The 22,194-nt window shown below is 32.5% G+C and overlaps 1 protein-coding gene across 3 annotated transcripts in view; it reads left to right on the plus strand.

Moving 5' to 3' along the window:
- Csmd3 (CUB and Sushi multiple domains 3) overlaps positions 1–22,194 on the plus strand; it is an 860,328-nt gene that overhangs the window by 541,244 nt on the left and 296,890 nt on the right. For all 3 annotated transcript variants that reach the window (XM_048358905.1, XM_048358906.1, XM_048358908.1), the window contains 4 exons: positions 4,650–4,837; positions 9,239–9,427; positions 15,136–15,252; positions 20,802–21,017. In XM_048358905.1, the coding sequence (XP_048214862.1) occupies positions 4,650–4,837; positions 9,239–9,427; positions 15,136–15,252; positions 20,802–21,017 (710 nt within the window). The remainder of the gene's footprint in view (positions 1–4,649; positions 4,838–9,238; positions 9,428–15,135; positions 15,253–20,801; positions 21,018–22,194) is intronic.

The following is a 22,194-nucleotide window of genomic DNA, read 5'->3' on the forward strand; positions in this document are numbered from 1 at the left end:
CACAGTCCTACATTGTCTCACTCTCTGGCAGCTCTCTATACAAGTCCCAGAAACTCCCTTTGTTCACAACCTAATACAATAGGAGTTTTCTACTTGCTTTTTCACCCAATTTAAAGACTTTAAAAAATTTTACATTATTAAATCTACATTGATATGCTTCAAATAGATTTAGATTTTACCCAGAATGTTTCTTAAAGACAAAAGATGAAAAATACTAGATCTAATATTTAGAAAAAAAATCCAGTGGTTCTGTAATCTTCATTTGTCATAAACAATAAATTTAATGTCAAAAATGAATGCTTAATTGATGCAATTCATGAAGACCTTAACAACAATGTGAAGACACAAAGTGTAAGAAATTTAATTCCTTGTACAATCTTATCCCATTCCGTAAGTTATTGTAATTTACTTTTATAGCTCCTTAGAGCGAATCTGGGAACTTTTCTTTATAAGATTCACTGCTACTGAACAATGTTCCCTATATTACCCATTAATGTTGCTATTCTATTAAAAACTAGGTCTTTTATGTTTTATTTCAAAGTAATCTCTAACTCTTCTGTGCATTTTAAATTGCTATGTTAGCTGACAGGCGTACCAGTGAAACTCCAGTTTCAAGTTTCACCATAAATTGCCTACAAGCAACTAAATAATGATTCCTTTACCAAAATTGCCTGATCGTTCAAAGTATTTAATGTGTTCTTTTATATTTCATCCTGCCACACTTATTTTATTTTCTTTTCTTATGAATAAGCACTCCAGGTTGCAAGTAAAATAAGAATTGAATTAAATAATGTAAAATAGAAATAAATACAAAGTAGAAGTAAATTAAACCTATCAAAATCAATATACATTTCACAATATTGTGATAATATATATGGGATAGTAATAGACATTTAAAAAGTCTTCTGACACTCTATCTTAATGGTAATCTGTTATATTTCATTTTAATTGCTTAGGTGGCCTGTTCACAATGTATCAGTTTAATAGTATATTATAAAGAAAAAATGTTTAATTTAAAACATCTCAATTAGTGCAAGACTTGATTTGAATGAGTTTGCATTTCACTTATTTTATTTTGTTTTGAAAAGTACTTTAGTTTCTCTTTTATTTTATTCAAAATAAAACTCCTGATAGGCATGATAGTAAATAAGTCTCTGAAATTAAGGAACATTTTAAACTGAAAGTCTTCTTTTATTTTTTATTTTTTTTAGATAGTCTGGCTTTATAACACAGGCTGATCTGAATTCATCAACCTCTTATCTCAGTCTCCTGACTGCTAGGATTATAGGCTTGTGGATGGATGTAAATTATTAGTTTTTAATTTATTGGAGAAAACTGGAAAGATATACGGAAAGATTATTGAAAGAAAGTTTAGATGTGTGAATTGTTAATATTGAATATACAATTGTTTTGAACACATTTTTTATAAATTTAGTAACTATGCCAAAGTATTTTGCATTTGAAAAGTATATTGCATTTGAAATATATCCCACTTTTTAATTTTTTCTCAGGAAATATTTCTGTAATGATTCTTATATGCAAAAACAGACACTGACCAAAACTATATTGACAAAAACAGAGACAAGTAGAACAAGAAATGTACTCAATGCCTTTCATATGAATCTCTAACCCCTCTGTACCACACTCTGACAATAAAGAAAAAAAAAGGAGACATCTTAAATCTGAATTTGGTTTTAAATGATTATTTGCAGACATTGATTTTTACCATTAAAATTTTCTTATAGTTTACCTATAAGAACAGTTCTAACTAGGCAGTAGTGCTATAGCCCAAGTGGTAGAGAACTGGACTTGTACATTGTACAAAAGAGGCTCAGGGATAGCATCCAGGCTGCGAGTTCGAGGCCCAAGGACTGGGATCCTCTTTTGCATAGGTGTGTGTGTGTGTGTGTGTGTGTGTGTGTGTGTGTGTGTGTGTGTGTGTAATCATGGATAAATAGTAATAATGATGAAATTGATGATGTTCTTTAATTATTTAAAACTCAGTTGAATTTATCCATATTAGTATATTCAACCTTGCACTGTCCTTAGATCATAGTTCTTATTGTTATCCCCACATCACAAATGAGTAACCTGAGGTCTTCAGAGCTAACATTGCACAAGACCAAATGAAATGACATTTCAAACCTGAGTAATTGTGACCATAAGAACTAGGTTACTTGACATATTGGAAGCTTTAGTTGGTGTTCATTTTGTTTTAAATTTTTATTTGTTTAGCAGTACTTGGAGATTTAACTCAGGTCTTAAAATTTAATATATAGGTGGCACTCTACTTCTTGAGCCATGACTCCAGCCCCATGTTACTTTGGCTGTTTTCAAGATAGGGTCTTTATGCCCTTGTTTGCCTCAATTAATATTTTCCTACATATGTTTCAGTGATATGTTGGAAATGAAAGAAACGTATCATTACACACAGCTGTTTTGCTCAGATGACTGGTATTCACTCCCATGCCCTGATATTGGTTGACATGGAGTCTCAAAAACTGCCTTTCAACCTTGCTGGCCTCAAACCTTGATCTCTCATCTCTTCCTTCTACATATTAATTACATGCTGAGTCACCATGATAAATTGGTTTTCAACTTTTCTTTTTCTTTATTGTCAAAGTGAAGTACAAAGGGATTGCAGTTTCATATGTAAGGCAGTGAGTACATTTCTTATCCAACTTGTACCTCCTCCCTCATTTCTTCCCCCCCCCGCCTCCTTCTTCCCCCTTCCCATGAGTTGTACAGTTGTTTACACCAAATGCTTTTGTAAGTACGGCTTTTGGAATGGTTTGTCATTTTATCCTTTGTCTCTCAATTTTGGTATTCCCACTCCCTTCCCTAGTTGTAATACATGCATATGCAGTATCCAGGGTACTAAGATCAGATACAGTGATAGCAGGGGTAAAATCATGAGAAGGGAATATGAGAGAAAAAATGAAAAAGAAAACGAAAGAAAAAGGGTACACCCAAAATATTACAAGAAAGATCACACTAAAGCCACCAACACAACTGTGTTCAATGCAGCACAATTTGACATTGCTAAAATATGGAACCAACCCAGATGCCCCTCAGTAGATGAGTGGATCAGGAAAATGTGGTAACATATACACAATGGAATTTTATTCCTATATCAGAAAGAATAACACTGCCCAATTCGTAAGGAAGTTGAAAGACTTGGAAAAAATCATGCTAAGTGAAGTGAGACAGACCCAAAGAAACATGGACAATCTGGTTTCCCTCATAGGGAATAATTAATACATGTTTAGGTTAGCCAGCGCAGAAGATCACAATAGCCCAATAGTTATACCCGTATGAATACATAAGGTGATGCTAAGTGAAATGAACTCCACATTATGGAAACAAGTCGTATATTGTTGTTGTAATAATTTTCAACATGCCATGTTTTCAACTTTTAAAGACTCTGCTACATATGGAACTGTAACCTCTCTGTACTTCACTTTGACAATAAAAAGAATGAATTATCTTATAACCGGCAATAAACACAGAGTTATGTTTAACATAAACACTACACAAATGAAATGGCAATTTCCTTGAACTCGAACATAACACAGGTTGAGAATCAGGATCAGGGTTCTGAGCTGCGGAAAACTTAATATGGATGAATAGACAAGTGAGCATCCTTGGCCTTACATATAAATTTCCACCAAACCAGGAAAGCGGTTTACTACTTTCATCAAGATTTTCCTACATATCTTGCTCTCATATGTTGACAGAAAGATTTCCTCTCTCCAAACAGTGCAGGTTAGGTTATCTACCATGTTAGCAGCACTATTTGTCTTATAAATCAATGTTTCGGCTCATTTGACAGTATAAATTTAAGGTAAGGTTCAGGATATCTGATTGAAAATCAATATAACCTATATGGAAGGGCTCAGCTACTTGGAAGCCAGGATTAGGAGGGTTGTGATTCTAGGCCAACTCAAGTAGAAAGTCAGCAAAATACTATAATAAAAGAAATTCTGGGTATGTGAGATGAACTATTTGTGGTGAGTTGCATAAATAGGATTGTGGTTCTGTCTGGGATGACCAAAATTTGAGACATTATTTCAAAAATATACAGCTCAAAAAAGCATGGAAGTGTTGTTCAACTGGTAGACTGCCTGCCTATCCAGCATGAAGCCATGAATGCATATCACAGAAGGAGGAAACAGAAAAAGAAATCAGTATAAGTCATTTCCTCAGAAGTGAAAATGGAAAATAAAAGTTAGTCCAAAAATAAGCTTAATTAAAGAACAGTCATTTTTCTACTGTAGATCATGTATAATGTTTGAAAAATGTTCCTTATGAAAAATTATATATATGTCCCTTTTTAAATGACAATTTTCCATAGAAATAAGAACTCAATAGTCTTTAATTCTAAATTCCTGAATCAGGAATTAAAGCAAAAATGTTTCTCTCTTCCTCTTTCTACCTACTTTGACAGTGTTATACTAAAATAAATCCTTACAAACTTTTTCAAATCAAATGACCAAATGGTTTGCTCTTTACAAGTTAAAGGACTTTAGTTAATAACTTAGATCATAGAAAGAAATAATTACATAATTTAGATAACAAGGTAAAGCCTTATTTTCCCATATAGTACTATTCTAATAAATATTTATTACATGTGTGTCTTTTTATCATAGATTTCAGACTGAACTGAATTACGATGTTCTAGAAGTTCATGATGGGCCAAACCTTCTGTCACCCTTGCTTGGATCTTACAATGGCACACAGGTGCCTCAGTTTCTGTTCAGTAGCAGTAATTTTATATACCTTCTATTTACAACGGACAACAGCCGTTCCAACAATGGCTTCAAGATCCATTATGAAAGTAAGTCATTAAAAATATTTTATTCCCCCACTTTGTTTACCCTAAACTTGATATTATCACTGTATTACTAAAAGAGCTAACATCTTTGTCACTTACAAAAATAAAGCTTTCTTTGATTCATAGGAAATCTAATGCTTTAGAAAGTGTATGCTTTAATACATTTAACAATGGATTTTCCAACAATATATATCCAGCAAGCTTATGAAAGAAAATAACATGGAAATGTCAGAAGTACCAAATCATTCTTTAACAATGACTTCATGTACCAGTTAGGTAGTTTTAGAAAGCAAGCTCTAGGCAGTAAATGTTAAATCTAACATACGTAAGAACACTGGCTTTTTAAAAATCATTTTCTCTAAAGTTTAATTATTCTTTCAAATTTTACTCACATTAATTTCACTTGTATTTGATTTAAAATTCAACTTTATTTTTCTAAAGCATTAAAGTTACATTACCATTGAAATGTAGGATACATATATCTACAAATATAATTAACATAACCAGGCAAAGACTATCTATATCCAAACCAAGTACAATCCAGAGTGTTAGAATCCATTTTTAATTATTGCACTTTAAAAAGTATATATGATATGCTTAAAAAATATAAAGTAGCTGAGTACAGATGGCCCATGCCTGTAATTCTAGCTTCTTTGGAGAATCCAGAATCATGGTTCAAAGCCAGCATAGCAGATAAGTCCATGTCTCCTATACAACCAAAATATCAGAACACACACACACACACACACACATATTACTAGATTTTGTGTGTGTGTGTGTGTGTGTGTGTGTGTGTGTGTGTGTGTGTTACTCCTGGGGCTTGAACTTGGGACACAGTCCCTGAACTTTGGGGCTTAAGGTTAGCACTATACAGCTGGAGCTACGGCTCTTCTTACAGCTTATTTCTCTGGAATTCCAAGAAAGTCGAGTGTCATGACATTTCCTGCCTGGGCTGTCTTTGAACTGCAGTTCTCAGATCTCAACATCCTGAGTAGCCAGGATTATGGTATGGAGCCACTGGAGCCCAGATATTATGTTTTAATGTATTAATCCTGTGGTTTAGTTATTATTGTAAAATAATTCATAATTTCCAGAATATTATTTTTAGCAAGTAACAAAAAAAAATCTTGGATGGCACTTTACTAATAAATCTCCTTAGTTGAAGGTAACTAAGGTATCTTAGTCATTCATAATGTTCTCAATCAGTATATTATTAGCCAAAATGTTAAAAATATATTTTTCATTTGCTGAGCTTCTACTTTAAGAATCAAATACACTATAGAAATACTATTACATAATTATTTTGTGAAATAATATTTACCAAAATGTTACCAAAAAAAGAATATGATTTCTAAAATTAAAAAAAAAATCCTTTGGGAATGATTTTGACACAACCACTTCACTTCTCCAGGCTTTCATTTTCTTTCCTTTCCCAAAGCACTTTTACCACACTAACTTCTTCTCAAAACAGGGAAACTGAAAAATAAAGAAACAGACAAGCAAAGACAAAAACCTCTACCAATAAAGGAAGATGATCTATAGTTTTCAAAACTCATTAAAAATAATGCCAACAACAAAGTGTAGGTTGTAGAAACATAATCCATTTTGTGTTTTAGTATAGATTTTCCTCCTAGGAAAAATCACTTCTGTTTATGATGTTATATTGTTTGAAATACAAACCAATCACAAATGCACAGGCATCTTGGAAGCATTACCACAAGGGTATTGAAGAAAGAGTATGTTAGTTCTTCCTGCATATCCAAATACTACAAAAATTGTTCTTATAAATGGATTAAGGAACAACCTATTGACCCAGACATCCACCACGAAAGGTATATTTAGATATATGTGCATCTCAATATAGTTTCAGTTTTATTTATGGAAACTGATACACATCTAAAAGCATGTTCTATGCAGTGGATATTATGTAGTGCTAATAGGAATTTTAATTTAAAATGTTTGAATAACTATTACAAAGAATAAATAAGCAGAGAGTTTAAATGTTTGAGATATTCAATTCTATCAAATAAGAAGTATGGCTGTTGTCAATATTTTAAATAGCATTTAAACTTACAATCACTTTTTTTTTTACAATGACTACTTGAATTGTTATTAAATCATACTGATGTCTGTACACCATGATCTTTCTCATTTCCTCAGTTGAGAAATGGAGATGTATTCTTTTGTATGGATTTAGTATGCAATAAGTTATCTAATTCCTAATAATTATGAAATGTTTCCTAAGACATAGTTTTTGAGCACTACATCATTGCAGAAAAGAGAGAAGACAAAAAGAAGGAATGTATTACCATATTTCATTCAGCACCTCAGGGAGCAGAGGTCACATTGAACTATTAGAAAAATCTGAAACCATTTCGCTCACTTAAGATTTTTACCCTTACATTGTATATCAGTCCTGAAGCCTCCATACCTGTGCTTTTCTAGATTTCAGAACAGCATTGGTGTCTCTGATAATAAAGGTGATAGCTGAAGCAGACTATGGGAGAAAAGTCAAGAAAAGTTAAGAAGAAAGGATATACACTATGGTTAAAGACAAGTACGATCATGTATTTGAAAGTGATAAGTGACATGTTCCTGAGAGAGAAAAGAAGTAATAAAACTAACTAGGAGGTTTATTTGATTGATACAGTTAATAATTGAAAGGCAACAGAAATTAAGCTTAGTATGGCCCAGATTAGTAATTACAAATTGCAGAATAAGCACTTGGCAAGTGATACCGTTATCAATAGAGAATAAAAAACAAAGAAATGATATGTTTGCACACACAAATGTGTGTATGTATATATGTATATACACACATATACATATATACATATATCCCAAATTTAATATAGAATATTACAGAGATATAAAATATTGAAAGAAGCCATGTTAGTTTTTCCATAGACTTGAAAGTATGAAGGCTTTGAGTGAGATAATGGGAGGGCCAAAAAAAGTGTAATTTTCAGCAAGGGAGCTTTCATTATAGGGAGGAAATGAAGAAGAGTAGTCAAAAATAAATGAGGATTTCAAATCCTTGAGTGACTGGAAGGGTATTGGTTATACCAAGAAAAGCAATGATGTGGATAAAAACAATTGACTAGAAGATGAAATAGACCATGGTTTAAGTTTTTTGTTGAAACACAGTAGCTTTTAAACATATTAGTCAATATATGTGATTTAAAATATATTTATCACAAAGGTCTTATTTGCTTAAAGTTTAGCTTATAGTTTATAGTAGTTTCACTTCATTTATAATTTTTGTTGTTGTTGTTGTTGTTTTTGTGGCCAGTCTTGGGCCTTGGACTCAGGACCTGAGCACTGTCCCTGGCTTCTTTTTGCTCAAGGCTAGCACTCTACCACTTGAGCCACAGTGCCACTTCTGGCTGTTTTCTATATATGTGGTGCTGGGGAATCGAACCCAGGTCTTCATGTATACAAGTCAAGCACTCTTGCCACTAGGCCATATTCGCAGCCCCCATTTATAATTGTTGTAGCTCTTAGAAATAAATGCCTTCTAATATGAATGTGACAATATAAGTATTCAATTTTCAAAATACTAGCTTTAAGCCATTGGAATATAGAAACAATAAATTTTCAATATTTACCTTTCTCATGTAGAGAGAATAAGACAGTTATTTATTATATCTTACACCAGTGACCCTCACCTGGGGCATTTCTGTACTCAGAGGATAAATGGCAATATCATAACGGTTTTGATTGCACTAAAAAATCAAAGGCAAGAGCTGTTAAACTCACTAACTACCATGCACAGAACACTACAAACAAACATATGCCAAATTAATAGTCAATAGCGTCAAGATTGAGAAACTACATCACATTGAGCAAAAAATATTCTCATGGTACAATCTCAGCTTACCATTTTCTGTTAAGAAGATTATCATCAGTATATGCTGCACTACAGATGACTGAAAACACTTCCAACTAGCCACCATAACAATTTCGACTGTCTTATTTTGAAAGGTACTGATAAAATATTCACATAATGTAAAATAATTCTACCATAATTTTCATTCTTTTACTGCTCAAATGAGTAAAAAATATTGTCCATTATTTTCCCTCTACCTGTAATATATCAAGCTCAAGAAAGGATAATTACTACTGTGCACATTTATATATGAAATTTATAATAATGCACAATTTGAAAAATAAGTATATGTTTACATCAGGTTTTTACCTGACCTAATTTGGGTTTATCCTGCTAGAAAATACAAAAAAAAGCCTTACTTAAATGGTTAGATTTGTTATATGCCAAGTTTCAAGTACATTCATTTATTTGTAAAAAGAAAATCAACATCCATGATTATTTGAAGAAGTAGGAACCTTTCCAGCAAGTCTGACTCCCATGAATCTTATTCTCTGTTTTATTGCTTTGTGTCTCAGGTGTCACAGTCAATACCTATTCCTGTCTGGACCCTGGCATCCCAGTCCATGGCCGTCGTTATGGTCATGATTTTTCTATTGGATCCACTGTTTCATTTAGTTGTGACCCAGGATACCGGTTGAGCCACGAAGAGCCCCTTTTATGCGAGAAGAACCACTGGTGGAGCCATCCTCTCCCAACCTGTGATGGTAAGAACGCACTCAAAAAGAAAACTGTGCCCAAAGGACATGGGGAGTCATTTTAAAAGATTTTAATGTTGGATTTCAGGCAATTTTGGTTACCAATAATAAAGAACTGTGATGACCAATCAAACGTATTCTGTGCTTCCAGCTTTCATATATCCAGACCTATGTAACATTTTTAAGTAGATATTGTGGACTCGTGGACAAAATTATCACTGAAAATACCAAACTGATGTGAAGTGAATGCGTTGAAGGAATATAGGATTTGGTTCCTGCCCCTCCCCCCAACCCAACACAATACTTTCAAGTACAAGTCTCCTTATTTAACACCCAAAGTCTAGCTTTGCACAGGACAATTCACACAGATATAGTAAAAATGTTTTAATCATGAAATTTTTCGTTAACTAGGTGGATGCAAGGTAGATTAATTCTGTCTCTAACTTCATTCTTTTCAACTGATTGCTTGGCTATTTAGATGTCTTTGCAGTTTACTTTTTGGCTTTGGAGACAGGCAGTCTCCCTTTGTAGGCAAGGGTTGTTTTATACTTAGAATTGTTTTAACTTAGCCATCTGTGTATGGAGATTATAGAAGGCCTGACTTTATCAAGATGTGTTGTACTCATAAACTAATATGTTGAATTGAAGCCACTTTTTCTAAATGTATATTTCTATTTTCTTTATGTATTTGCACAAAAGACTTGTGATACAACAGCACCATTTATTAAAACAATGCTTCTTGATCAAGGTCACCCCTTTTAACATTCTTATCCACCCCTCTTACCTCATCCCTTCTCTCACTTCCTTAGTTTTTGGGATAGGCATCAAATCTTTTTTGCTATTCATAAAAGCAATTTATGTATACAATGCATCCATACTTGTGTCATCCCATCTTTATCTTCACTCACCTTCCAACCATCCCTTCCCTTATTCTTCAGCGTGTTTTTCCATATAAAATGTATTCTTGACTGCATTCTACTCATTTCCCATGTTTATTCTTCTACACCCCCTCCTTGCTCCTCTCTTTGTATAACTGCATAAAGATAATTCTTAAAAAAAATAATAAAGTGGAAGGCCTGGGTTTCTTGCATCTGTAAGCATTACTTTTAGAAAGATTGTGTCAAACTCTTTCCACCATCTTGATCTGGCTTCTATTTTCATTTCATAAGGAGTGTAAATGAACAATGAATGAATTATACTATTTTTTAATGTTTGAGTTGTCCAAAAAGCAACTAGTTGGTATTTTTTTCTCTGACATAAAATCCACAATCCACTATGAGATTGACATCAGTATGAAGGATAAATTGAGGCCAAATTCTTGATATACAAATGTTGTCACAAATTCCTTATATTACTCTGTATTTTTCAGTGTATTTGAACTTCATTCTATATAAAAATAACAAGCAAAATATCATATGTAAAATTAAATTTACTTTAAAAGCTTATGTCAGTTAAAGGATTGGCAGACTTAAGAGAATCAAATATCATCAGTAGGACAGAAGTATTTAGTTATAAATTAAGCACTGTTAAAACTAATCCAACTTAACACAGGCTTCCTATTTAACATTAGGATTTGTCACAGTTCATTTTATCAGTGCCTGTTAGTCAAGCACCTGTAATTGTGCAAGATGATGACCGTATACAGCAAATGCCATTCAAAACATTTGCAATGTAAAATAAACTCATTTAGAAGTATGAAAGATTTCGTTATGTTGATGAAAATGATGAGGCTTCAGAAGATGAGCGAAAATTATTTCAATGACAAAATGATTGGCAAGTGGAGAATTTGGAAGAGACAAATCAATTAAGGTCCATACGCAAGAATACTGACAAGTGAGGTGTTTTGTGCTTTAAAAGTAATGATTTGAAGAAGAATGGGTTAAAAGAGTTCTGAAAAATGAATAAATAACATATTTGAGGATTTTTATTTTATAAGAGACAAAGTGTTGTTATATTTCTTTGACTTGTCTTCAAATCCTGGGCCTAAATGATCAATCTGCTTCAGATTCCTGAGCTGTTGGTACTATAAACCTAAAGTAGTAGTATGCTCAGCAATTACAAGATACACTATGAAGATATAGATATTCTATTTGAACAGGATTTCTTTATATCAAACATACATGAAAGACTTCATAATTTGATGATTTTAATGAAAAAACATGACTTGTAATCTGATGTAAAATATTTGATTCAAGAGTCTACTTAAGATTGCATACTAAAATTGCTTGAAAATTTCCCTTTTGTGTATGGTGAATAAAGAGAGCACTTTTTATGAAGTTGTTGGGAGAGTTCATTGAGTTAATAAAAGCAAAATATGAAGACTAGTGCCATTCATATTGTATTCTCAATGTGTTTCGTCTTGCTTTTGATGAAACAAGTGATTAAACAAGTGTTAAAAACACGTGGTAATTACACCCTAAGGTTAATAGATATAAAATTCATATATTGTCGTATTTTTAATTTGATTTCTCAAAGTAAAGAAACTTTTATCTCCCTACTACTATGAAATTCCATCTATAAATCAATTCTCTTCAAGATTTCACACAATCCTAATTATTTTCAAATGACAGGAACTTCTGCTAGATCATAACAAGGAGCACTATATTTTGCTAATTAATTATAAAAATATTACAGTTGTGAGAAAGTCATTACTAATACATTACTTATTAATCAATATTCTTAAATATTTTAAGTGTTTATGTTTTAGCATATAAAGTATTTCAATTCCTTTCCCTCCTCACTTTCTAAGGAGGTAGGTAAGTGCAACTCATAGAAACAAGTTTGCAGAGATACTATAGACGATATAGAAAATAGATTATCTCACAAAATAACAGAAGAACACTAATGTACAGAAAATCTGTGTGGATAAGCCTGGTACATATGCACACTCACCCATACACAATACAATTTGGAATACTTTTCTCTATACATCTTCACACACAAAAAAATACTAATATGACATATTATCTCCATGTGCCATACTCTTTCCTTTCCTCACAGACACACAGAGACGCAGATACACACAGACACACTCATAAGGTTCTTATTTTGCATGTTCTCCCCTCTTTACACACTCCACCCCCCCATATATACACAGGGCTGTTTGTGGCCTACTCTAAACATATATACATGTACATTTAAACACAGAAACACACCCATGCACAGTACCCATGTGTCATGTTTTCTCCTTTACATACACACACACACACTCACACACACACTATGGTTTCAATGGGGCCTACTCTTTTTTTTAGTCTGAAAAATTATTTTAAAAGGTATCTTTAAGAATTTTACAAAGGATTTCAATTCAGTGTGTCTTTTTGTGAATACAATGAATCTTGAAAAATGTGTGACTTTTTTGAATATATTATCATCTTTAGTGGTTGTTTGAAGTTTATGAGTACAGTGTGTCTTGATCAAGTTCACCCTTTCAACATTCTCACCTTTCCCTCCTAACACTCTCCCCTTACTTACCTCAATTTTAAGATACTTATTGTTTTTTTGCCATTTAACAAAGCAGTTTGTATATACACAATGCATCTGGATCTGTTGTCATCACTTCAAAATCTTCACACCCCCCCTTAAGCTACCCCTTCTAATGTCTCAATTCTGTGGTATGTACAACAAAAATGATTGCTTGCATTTTCCTTCTTCTCCTTTATTCTTCTACCCCCTCCTCCCATTTGCCTCAACTTCCCCTCTTGAAGGTACCCATTTGCTGGTACTTATATTGTTGGGTTTTGACTTAATCTTCTTAAGAATTGTACCAATTGGGCTCTCCATAGTGTCTATTATACTCCAGTCAATTAATCTCCCTTGCTTACTACCCAGTATGTTTACTTGCAGATTTATGGGCACATAAATGTGCTCCTTTCTTTGTTTATTACTACTTTTACATTGGACTGAATCTTAATATTACTCTGATTTTTTTTTGTTTTTATTCATTGAGGGTATTTTAACTATTTGGGGTATATTGTTGTCAGAGTTTTAGGGTTTTAGCAACATTCTTACTTAACACAGTTAATTCAACTAATGTGTATTATGTTTTATTGTCAAAGTTTTATGGTTTGGGTCTCAAAATGGGGAAAAAGGTGCAAAATTAATTACAAATATTTGTAATACATGGGTATATATGTAAACATAGTCTATTTTAAGGAACCTCTCTTGGATTCAAGACAACCTAAGTGAATTTCTAGAAAAATAAGCATAGTTCTAATAACACCAACATTATTGGCAAGACAAAATATGTAATGGAGATGGTACACTTAGCTCTTATATTGAGAAGATAACATGACAATAGAGCTTTCTAGAATAGTTATAGGAAGGTGATAAATTCAATACGAATATTGAACAATGGCAGTATGGAAGCTCTACGGTATCAAAGTAGTCATGTGCTTCTGGTAATTTGATACTGCCTATATTTGGAAGAAGTCATTTTGTTACATGAAAACATCTAAAAACACATATCCAAAAGAGGTAATTCCCAAATCTTGGATAATATAAAACCTTGGATGAAATTAAAAGAGTGAATGGTTTTAAATTTTGCTTAACATCATAAATGTGAGCCTACGTGCTAGAACACTCCTCAGAAGTACAGACTGAGTATTTCTAGTCTGAAAATCTAGGACCAGTGCCAGATTGCTTCATGTCTTATATTTAACACTGAGAGCTAGAAAAAAAAAATCATGGTTGTAATTAGCCAAATTCAACTTTTCTATTCCACTAGAGTTCAGCAAGCTTGAAAATAGAAAAATATGTGTATTGCATTCACAATTCTCATTAACCTTCTGTATGTGTATTTCCTAGTAGCTCAGAATTAAGGATCCATACCTCGTCACTCCTCTTCTGTTTCCACTAGAATACAAATCATTGCTAGGCAAACCTTTGTCTCTTCCAGTTTATAACTTTGACATATTTAGCAAAGCAGAAACACTGGTGTCCATAAGGCATAAGAAGACATTATAAACGTACTTGTTCTCAAATAAATAATTATTAAGTTAGTGGTTAATTTATACTATTTAGATAAATTTATTATCTATTAACCATTGTATGAGAAAATTTCAACTCAAAATGCCAATTTATGTGTACAATGTATCTTGATCAATGTCAACCCTTATTTTATTCTCCTCCCAAAACTCTTCCAACCCCACCATTACATTTCCTTGATCTCAGCTCACAGACATTATTTCTGGTTACTTCTTTGTACTATTTACTTATGAATTCCTAACCCTTGCAAAGTTTCATTTTTTCATAACTTCGATGTTTTAAAAGAAATCCCATGTAGAATGATACATATCCCATTAGGCAACTATAAGAAACAGTTTTACATAATTAACAGTTCATTTCTTACTGTTTAATAAGAGAGACTTCCAAACAATTAATTACTCATGTTTAATTTACCACCGATTTATGCAAATGTTGCTTATAATTAGTAAAGTATAAGTGTGTACTTCAAATTCAAATGTGGAAAGTTGAGTATGTTCTCTTGGGATTGCTACTAATTCTCGGGGACTATTAAATACATTTTTCTTCTGAGCTGCTGCAATGGATGAGATGAATTTCTAGTATTTGAAAGTCTTTACATGCTTCCATTATTTACTAGGAATTTGCTAAGGTAAAGATAATGGGGATCGTCCTGGCTCAAGAACTGAGATAAGAGATGTGTACAGCCTTTTCCTCCCTGTGACTGATGGCATTATATTTCTTTGTATTTTCAGCACTATGTGGAGGTGATGTTCGGGGGCCCAGTGGAACAATCTTATCACCTGGTTACCCAGAATTTTATCCAAATTCTCTCAATTGTACATGGACTGTTGATGTAACCCATGGAAAAGGTAATTTTACTTATGCAATAATAATTGGGATGTCTTCTGAATTTTCACTCGGCTTAGATTTTTTTAACTTCTTTGCCCTTGACAACATCATTTTTCATGACTAAAAACAGGTAAGTGATAAAATGTTCTATAACAAAACTGAACTTGAGTAAATAGAGAATTTGCTTTTCCATAATATTATACTGAGCTCATTAAAAAAATCAGAAGGGCATGTTAGATATTCATTTGATTTGAGGTAGTACACAATTATTACTTAATATTTTCATATTATATATCCAACATGGTATTAGGCTGGTATAGGGCAGTGCAATAATTTAAATGTGAGTCTACTGGAAAGCAGATAGTGAATGTTTGTATACAATTGTATAGTTTTAATTACATTTCTCAAATAAATTTGTCCCCACATAACTTATTGTAGTTCAGTGTTTTTAGCACAGAATTGAAAATATTTCCCAAGTACAGTGTTTTATAAAATGACATTGTGCACTAGGTAGGTATTAATAAGTATCCTTTCACAAACAAATTAATAAAGTTTGGGCTGAACTAAAATGATTCATTCATGCAATAAAACAATTTAATTGATCAAAAGAAGAGTGTGACAAATGAATATCATATAGTAGAATAAAGTAGACTTTGCCTTTCTTACCTGGAACTATCCATAGGCTGTTTACTTATTTATAAAATCTGCTTTTGAAATGAGTTTCACTTTTAGATCCTTTGTTATATTGTTATTATTGACTTTTAGTGTTTTGGTATACATTGTGTTTCTACAATAAAAAAATCTAAAACTGTCAGAACAAAAACCTAGAAATATTAAAAAAATAAAAAATTTACTCTGCAAGTGTAAACTGATTGTATTTTCACACAATGTTTACCTATGAAAAAATCATGAGCTATTTTATTGAAGGCATTTTACAGGGTATTTTACAGGGACTTCTGCTTGGTGTTAAGTGCTATTGAGAAAAAGCATGTGTAAAATAAGAGTTCTGGTGCTGAAGAGCCACAGTGTGGTGGACTTCTTTGTGAACAATTTTGCTTTTTTATCTTTTACAATGCAAGAGTCTTTGCTGGAAGTTAAAGTGTCCTATTATTCCAGTGTGCAGTGGATTAATGGAATTAATGCAAGCTTCCTCATGATGTACAAGAAAAATGAAAGCTACATACTAGTTGCTATGTAAATACAGGTTTAATTAACACTTAAGGTTTCCCATCTTCACAGGCTGCAAGTGTTAATTATATCTGTAGGTACAAGGCAAGACATGCACATTTAGATGCTTTTCTTTAAAGAGCTAACAAAATTTGTTTGAAGTTCTATTCCAAAGACCAACCAAAGTTACATGAAGGATAATCTCTTAAAATTAAAAAAAAATAACATAATACTGTCCCACTTTTCACCAGGAACTTGATTTTTTTTTTCTTTAAGTTTCTGAAAAAAATAATGACCTAGCTTGATAGGGGCAATTTCTAGTTAGACCAAAGACCATGAGAGAGAAATATTACCATTGTAACCATTTTGAGTGTGTTTTAACTTGATCATCTCTCTCAGATTGTGGTTACCAAATTAACTCTGCAAATCATTCCAGGAATGAAGCTTATAGTTATTTTCATCCATTTCTTTTGCTACTATGTCATATCACTAAGATCTCTTTGTATATAATTAGGATTTTAAATGCTAGTTAAACTTGTTGCCCCAAATTCTATATTATATGCAATTGATAATTTTTGTCTCCATGCAGTGTTATCTCTACTCCTGTTGAATTTCATTTCATCATATTAACTCAGAGGTCCTTTGATACACTATTAAAATCCAATTCATATTTACATTATATAGTCAAATATCTATAGTCAAATATATAGTCAAATATAACTCAGAGTACTTTAAGGATTTATAAAATCTGGTTAGATAGATATAATATCTAAATATTTGGAAATAAGCTGTCAAACACACCATCATTAATCTTTTGAAACTTAGCATGAAGTCAAGGAATTTGAGCACATAAAATTGTTCAATGATTTGGAAATCCCATTGATAATATCGTTTAGCCTATATTGTTCCTTGTTTGGAGTTTAAGTTCTCTTAAAATACATTACAGACACCAGGATGTTAATTCTCTGGGTCTTCTACTTGTAATGGAAAACTTTGGAGTAGCAGATAAAACTACATTAAAAAAATTAGGCTTTTAAATGTGGACTTGTTCTTCCACAAAGCATAGTCTATAATAATCTAGACTTACCAGTTTGCTAGCTGAAAAAGCCCATCAATAGATCCTCATTAGTCTTTTTTTTTTTTTACCTAAAACATATATGAGGGTTGTTTCACACCTTTATAAATGTACATATATATAAATGTATCCATATAGATGTATATATAAATGTACACATATATGTATATATAAATGTACCCATATATATGTGTATATATATATATATATATATATATATGATTTTGTGTACCAGTCTTAGGGCTTGAACTCAGAGCCTGTGCACTGTCCCTAAGCTTTAACTGCTCAAGGCTAGTGTGCTATCACATAAACTATGCACCACTTCCATCTTCTGTGAGTTATTAATTGGAAAAGACAGTCTCATAGATTTACCTGCATGGGCTGGCTTTGAACCACTATGTTCAAATCTCATCCTCCTCAGTAGCTAGGATTACAGGCATGGGCCACCAGCACCTGGCTTACATGTTAGATATAGGATATCTAGAAATGTCATTCGGATGAAGACAGTAGGGTATGGAGATATTGGCATTTCCTCACTGTGCTGTCTGACTTGGAGTGTCTTTACTTGTCTAGTTTCTTCTTTCTGAAATAGCCAAAAGAGTCCTAATTTTCCACCTATTTCTCTTTTGAAGGTCTCTGCCTTCTAGAGACTTCTTTAATAAACTAGTGTTATCTGTGTCTATGCTCCTATTTTCACTCATAGTAACCAACTCTATAGCACTTGGAATAGTTGGATTTTGGGGTTGTATGTCATAACCACAGGTTACTTACAGTCGTCTAAATCTACATGACATAATATAGTAGGTTCTTGATGCCATGTTGAGGGCTGGTTTACCTGACCATTATCATACCTTTGAAGTTCCTATATTTTTCTGCAGTTCTTATATTTTTCTGGAGATTGTAGAGCTTATTCAATATTTGGTTAAAAGATTCATTTTAAAATGACTAGTCAGGGCCTGGTGAAAATAAAACCATTAGCCCTTATGATAGAGGAATAATAATAATAATAATAACAATAGAAGAAGAAACAAAAGAAGAAGAAGAAGAAGAAGAAGAAGAAGAAGAAGAAGAAGAAGAAGAAGAAGAAGAAGAAGAAGAAGAAGAATTATTGCTAGGCTCTTCCTCTGTACCAGACACTGTAACTCATTTTCACTTGTTACCTCACTTAAAATTAAGGCAACACTTCGAGAACACCATTTCATTGATAGAAAAAGTGTAGCTAAGAAAACTAAGTACTATTTGTCAGTGATCTTACTGTTTTTGTTTAGCAGGAATACGTTTTTTTTTTACTAATTAAGTTGATTACTACACAAATGCAAATATTTGTCCTAAAAATATGAATGTATCTATGTTGATTTTTTTCCTCATCATTTCCCCAGGTACTCTCCCATTTGTTTTTTGTTTTTTTTCTTAACTACATGCTGTAGTAGAAATAAAGCTGATTTTTCTGAACTTCTCTCTTTGTGTTATTTGGTAAAGAAAAAGAATAGGTAATCTGGATGGTAAAACTTGTGTTTTCATGTTAATATTCCCTTGGCATTAGCCTTTTATATAAAGACCATTTGAAACCTGGGATCATTACACACTCTAAAAGTGTTATAGTATTTATACACATTGAAGAGAAAAAGTGGGAAAAGCAATACAATATTCACTTAGATCTTTCCCGTATAGAAAAGCCACTGATTCCTTATGTAAGAGTAACTTTATTTTGTAGTTAGCTGTGATTTAGTTTTAATTGTTCTGGCTTATAATGTATTATTTTTTCTCCCTCTCATGCTGTTTGCCAAACCTAGCCCTTGCTCATGCTACGCATGCATTTTATACAACTGAGTAGTATCACCAGCTCACATTTGATTTAGCTAAAACATTAGGGACTCCAAGAATTTCTGCCACAAAGAACTAATATATACGAAAATAAGGAACATTGCTAAAGGTATTCTGGAGAATTGGTGTTTCTGGTGATTGTTTTTTGTAACTTAAGATGCATATTTATTTCTAAATATACTTCTAGATATATCTATATAAATATATCTATAAATGTCTGTGTATAAATATATATCTAAATAGATATACAGATGTGTAGTATACTTGAAGGATAGATGTAATAGTCATTCTTTATTATATATGTATGTATTTATATATATACTAGGTGAATGTGTATGTGTGAAATTATTTGTTTTTGGTGTGGTTTATAGATGTCATTTAAAACTAACACTAGAACACAAGGAGACTGATAAATACTTACCAGAGTGGAATGAATGGAGAAGATGCACATTTTAAAATACAGTAAAGGTGCAGAGCAATCAGCATAGTCATTTTGAATAAACAGTATGCATTAAATCTGAGCATATAAAAATTTTAGACATTTATTTAACAGAAATAAAAACATATACCCATCAAAAGAAGTACAGAACTGTCCCCAAACCACTATGGACATGAATGGTACAATGCTGACCACCTAAATGTTCCTCAACAGCTGAACAGTTATCAGAATATGATTTCCTCACAAAATGAAAGAATACATTTTAACCATAGTAGAGCGAAACACCTCACAATTGCATGCAGTAATAGAGATGAATGTCACATAATCACTGTTGAGAATACACCAAAGAATATATATTACATGATGCCATTATCTGAAGAAAACATTTACATTAACCAGGAAAATGAGTTTGTCCTTTTAGAAATTGAGTGATTATTGTCACTAAAGTTGCACAAAAATAGTTGTGGGATTTGTACGATTGTGTGTCCTGGTTTCACTGCTATTTTCAATTGTGTGTCTAGATGTAGAATAATCAAGGAGTTTGACCCTTACATGTGTACATATCAGTGTACTACACTCACAGGTGGAAATGTGTAAAAAATAAATACATAATCATTTGACAAATAGAACCTCTCTGTGCCTGTTTTGTATTTATATTGTAAAATAGATTAAAGCTCATAATATGAGGTAATTAAAGAACTGCTTGCAAGGTATTTGAGATGTCTGGAGAAGGAAATAAGAGAAGCATGTAAGATGGTCACTAGGAAGGGACATCTCCAGTATAAACAGAGCATGCATATTTTCTTGAAATCTTCAAGTGATACATGTATCTTATGTCTTACATTGACTGACTGTCCAAGATTAGCCTCTATTGTGTATGTCAAAAGTAAGCAGAAGGAAAACATAATCAACATATAGTTTTTATTATACATTTAGAATATATAGCAGTGAATTCCTATTTAGGGGAAAACAATTATCGAGAACATATTGGTTTTAGTTTGATAGTAAATTTCTGTGGATTATTATGGTATCTTCAAGTGTAATTTCTCCCTACTTAATATCAGGTGTGCAGTTCAATTTCCACACTTTTCATCTGGAAGACCATCATGACTACTTACTCATCACAGAGAATGGAAGTTTCACCCAACCACTGGCACGCCTAACTGGCTCAGAGCTTCCTTCAACCATCAATGCTGGTCTCTATGGCAATTTCCGAGCTCAACTGCGCTTCATTTCAGATTTTTCAATATCTTATGAAGGATTCAATATTACATTCTCTGGTAAGGGAAGAAACAAAGATACCTCCTGTGTTAATTTATAAAAAGTTAAGTTTCGGGCTGGGGATATGGCCTAGTGGCAAGAGTGCCTGCCTCGGATACACGAGGCCCTGGGTTCGATTCCCCAGCACCACATATACAGAAAACGGCCAGAAGCGGCGCTGTGGCTCAAGTGGCAGAGTGCTGGCCTTGAGCGGGAAGAAGCCAGGGACAGTGCTTAGGCCCTGGGTCCAGGGCCCAGGACTGGCAAAAAAAAAAAATAAATAAATAAATAAAAGTTAAGTTTCTACATATTTGCCAACCTTATGACCAAAAGAGAAAGATTTCATTAAAGATGAAAAACTAAAAACTTCAAAGTTAAAAAAAAAGTGAAGTGTTAGTAATTATCTCTAGTAATTATCTTTAGGAATATATTAAAAGAACTTTGAAATATAAATTAAAGAATAAATTAGTTGACAAACGGTACACTGTATGTTCATTAGAATCCTTTAAGTTCAACTTTTGTGGAATTCAAACAGATGGCAAACAAGCTAAAATTCCTAGTGAACTTGAAATGAATTTCATATACATATTTATTTTAAGCTTCAATTGGAGTCAAAATAAAATGTGAACTAAAGCAGCAATATTCAAGTTTTATGTGTCTTTTAAAAGATAGTGATACAGGCTAAGATTTAAATACATTTATTTTTAGGGAAAAAGATGATCTAGAAACAAATGGGCATAATTAACTTTTCTTATAGAACAAACTCGCATGTGGACAATAATATCACTTGGAACCCTGACCATTACATATGACTTTGGGCCAAAACTCTCTATTTTTCTTATTAAGACAGAAAAAAGTTATAACATACATAAAAATGTTGTAAGTGAATTTATTTCCATTTTTACCAAGAACTGTGAAGAAATACATTCTTAATTTGGCTTTTTGTTTCTTAAGAAAGGGGTACTACTAACAGAAAAGAGAAGACAAGCTAGGAATAACATAGCTAAGAATTAAGATCAGGGGGCAGATAACTAGATAATAGTCTGTTGGTGCTAGAGATCTTAGCTGAGGAATTTTCACTTCCAGCATTGGTATTTACTGAAATATCCTAATTCTCAGCATCTTAATGTTGAGTTTGGTTCTATATATATATTCATGTATACATATATACATTTGCATATATCTACATATGCAATG

Source organism: Perognathus longimembris, chromosome 12, assembly GCF_023159225.1.
Source record: "Perognathus longimembris pacificus isolate PPM17 chromosome 12, ASM2315922v1, whole genome shotgun sequence".
Taxonomy (NCBI): Eukaryota; Metazoa; Chordata; class Mammalia; order Rodentia; family Heteromyidae; genus Perognathus; species Perognathus longimembris.